We start from the raw sequence: 3,566 nt of genomic DNA, 5'->3' as shown, positions 1-3,566 counted from the left end.
ACACACATAGAAGTCAAAGGTGTGGGAGATGAAGAAGTCTGCCTTAGGACAGCTGCATTTGGGAGAGGAGGGGTGCTGGAAGTCACGGACAGCATAACTTGGAAAGCCCATAAAAAAAGAGTGAAGCCAGCAGCACTGTTACAGCACATGTGCACCCCACTCTTCTTTTTCAGGGGTTATCTGGGAAAGCTCATAGCTTTTCCCCTTCAGCCCAACATGGCAATGAATCTGGGACTCTTTCACACTGGGAGGGCACAGTGCAAGTCCAAGCTAGATGCCCATCTCTAAACAGGTTTTACTGGGGAGTGAAGAGGGCGGAATATGAGAGGGAACGAAGGCACGTGCTCTCCCCAAGATCCTGGAAACCTTGACTGCACTGCTCCTAGACCTGTAGAAGGCACAAGCACCAGCAGCTCTTGCTTCCAGGAGCACTGCTCAGGTGCTCCCTGCTCCCTCCGAGCATTACAGCACTCCTGATGCAGGCTAATTGAGCGAGTTCATATGCTCAGTTGGTAAAGCAATATAGGAAAAACAGATCCACTTCATTTTTATTTATAAGCATTTGGCAATGTTCCCTCTAGACCATGAAAAGTGTAAACGGAGCGCCTCAGGACAAGCTTACATTAGTGCATAACCCCTCTGCACAGCTACGCTTCCCTGCGGATGCTGGTAACGTTTGACTATCCTAGTAAAGCTCACTGTTTGGGAGAGTTTTTTAGATGTATTTCACAGCAAATTTCAAGGCAGTGTACACGTCAGTACTCTGCTTCATTAACTACACAGCCACCGAGTCAAACAGAAATGCAGTCACGGTGTATGTCAACTCATCAGTCAGAGCTCCAGGGAATCTCCTCTCCCTCACAGTGAAGTAGAGTGTTCACAGTACTGACAGCAAGTCACCCAGCCCCAGCCATGAACATGTGTGCGTGTGGGGGTCTGTGCTGAATATCCCGTCCTCACTGGTTAGGCTGCTATGACTGTAAGGAGGACAAATAAAGCCCCCTCCAAATTTTCTCCATAGGGAAAAACTGAAATCATCCTATTTGGAGGCTAATGGTAAGAGTCAGTAATGCTTGGGGCCCCATCAATGGTCATGCTGGTATATTGATACCTCCAGCCTGCTCACCATTGCCGCTTCCACGCAACGCTTCCAATGTACCAATGCTCATCTGCATCACAGATTCTCAGAAATTACCTCCCCCACAAAACAATTTTAGTACTGTAGTATTTGATTTCATGTCATATGTTCCTATAACATTAAATCAACTGCTGCATTTTAAAGACCAGTCAGACTGTTTTTTAATTACTACTGTTTATTTTACTTCCATGCACCTGATCTCGATAGTTACTCACATTCCTGAAGGCATTCTGTGTCTGTGCAGTACGACTGGGATTGTCTCAGCTGAAAGAGAGAAAAAGAAAGGCATGACACTTAGCGATGAGACTTGGTCAGCTTTTACCGAAATCATGATTTAGTATAATGTCAGAGCACAAGTTCAAGATAAGGAAGATTATAACTGACCCTTTACTGCTTCGCACTTGGCCTATGGTGTGTGAAGAATCCCAGGTATAGAGGTAGTTTCCGAACACTATTTACGTAATACCTTTAAATCACCTGACTAAAGTGCTATTGCTTCCACACAGGTTGCAGCCACTGAATGCCTTTTAAAATTCAAGTTAAAAATCTATAGTGATATAGACATTGTTATATACAGATTTAGTCTCCACACACATTTTGGGATTTATAATGGGTAGGTGTTACTACTGTTATCTAGATCAAGTAACATTAAAATACTCTGTGATTACATAACAGTAAATGATCAGGCTGTGATAATGGTTATGCACAGAGAAGCTGAACTAAAATTTCATATTTAAACTTCGCAATTACTATTTTTTCCACCTAAGATCTTTTTTTAAAAGCAGATTTTTATATGTATTTTACTGGTTTTTCTCTTTACTGACGGGTAAAATTTAAAATGCTTTTAGCAACTGTAATGACTATTTGCATTTACAGACTAGGTAAGCTTGCTAACTGCAAGAAAAGTCAACACTGGCTGACCTGCAAATCAGTATAACTATTTCACAGATGACAGAGTCAAAAAAGAAAGACAAATATCACATTCTTTATCAGGCACAGAGAGGTTAAATGGATGGGTTTTAATCTGCTGTATTATGGAAACAGGTTCTATCCTCTGCTTAGGTAAACTACATGGATTAATAATAAAAGTTTTAAAAAGTACAGAATTGTTACAATGCCTTGGTTAGAACTGACATTTGCTTTTTGGCACGTTTTATGTCACAGTAGTGTCACAAATCCCAACACTTCTTGTCACAACAGGCTAATCTGTTTATTATCAGTGTAAATATACAAATGTAACGGAGAAGAAAAGATGATGTTCCTCATGAAAGAAATACATGAATAATTTCTACAAACCCAATTTCCCCTTGTATTGGCATAACTGATTTGCTGTATGTAGTCATAATATTATGCAAAGCACATCAAGGAAACAGATGAGCAACCAAAGGAGGAAGACATTTGGAAAAGTTTAAGCTCCTTCCTTTATCATAATGATTTTCAATGACTGACGTCTTTGAGAAAGAAAAAAAAACGTAATTGGAGACTGATCACATTCATTCTTTCATTAATATATTAAGATCTGCTAGCAAATTTACTGAGACTACACAGAAGTTCCTTAGGAAGTACTGGGAAGGCTGGATTTAACCTTTCAACTATTTCTATAGTTAAAAACAACAGCAGGGGAAATTCAAACAAAAGACTTCCTACTTACCTTATTAAAAAAATTAAGAATTAAAAAAAAAAATCTATCAAACCAGGCATATTTCCTGTCCTTCTTATACAAAAGCAAAAGCTCACTTTATTTTCAAACTTCGGAAGTCATTGTCAAAGGGGAGGTTTTATGTTAGCAATAGTACCAATTTGGAATATCTGACACTGAGAGATTCCTGAACTGGGAGAACTGGATATCACTATACCCACATTTTAAAGAGATCAGCAACATAATTATCTTCTGTTTGTACAAGGGTTTAATTCTGGCGGAGGCTTAATTTATAGTCCCTACTCTGTAAAACAGAGTTTACAGGTATTCTTCAACACAGAATGATGCCCAGAATTAAAATGGGTAATAGTTATATGACCGGAAACATCGAAGACATCAACAAGCATATAGCATCTAGTTACCCCTCTGTCCCCAGGATGGCTAGTACTCATACAGCTTATCTAGTTTGCCCAGATAGGCAACACTGTCTTGGGGTGTTCTAGCCACAATACTAGTTATGTCCCATTTAAGTGCTACACTCTGTCCAAAGACAACTTTTTTAAACCATGCAATTAACGTTTCTATAAAAGCCATCTCAAAAAATGGTACATGTACTTTTTGTTGCTGTTAACATCCTGTTCCTTCACCTGTCTACCAGATGGGCTTCCACTGCTACCACAAAAAAAAATGACGGAGCTCCAGCTTTGACTGACATGAATATGTTAGCCCCCAGAGAAGCTTGTTTAACAACAACAGAAAGATATTCTGGCTACAGCTATGCCTTTCTTG

General features: G+C 39.7%; 1 protein-coding gene across 1 annotated transcript in view; it reads right to left on the bottom strand.

Annotated features, from left to right (window-relative positions):
* SMIM14 (small integral membrane protein 14) overlaps positions 1-3,566 on the bottom strand; it is a 26,257-nt gene that overhangs the window by 10,091 nt on the left and 12,600 nt on the right. The window contains exon 2 of the mRNA XM_009332452.1: positions 1,354-1,402. Coding sequence (XP_009330727.1) covers positions 1,354-1,402 — 49 coding nt within the window. The remainder of the gene's footprint in view (positions 1-1,353; positions 1,403-3,566) is intronic.

This window comes from Pygoscelis adeliae, unplaced genomic scaffold (genome assembly GCF_000699105.1).
Source record: "Pygoscelis adeliae isolate BGI_AS28 unplaced genomic scaffold, ASM69910v1 Scaffold59, whole genome shotgun sequence".
In the NCBI taxonomy this organism is placed as follows: domain Eukaryota; kingdom Metazoa; phylum Chordata; class Aves; order Sphenisciformes; family Spheniscidae; genus Pygoscelis; species Pygoscelis adeliae.
This window is presented reverse-complemented; position numbering and strand designations above follow the sequence as displayed.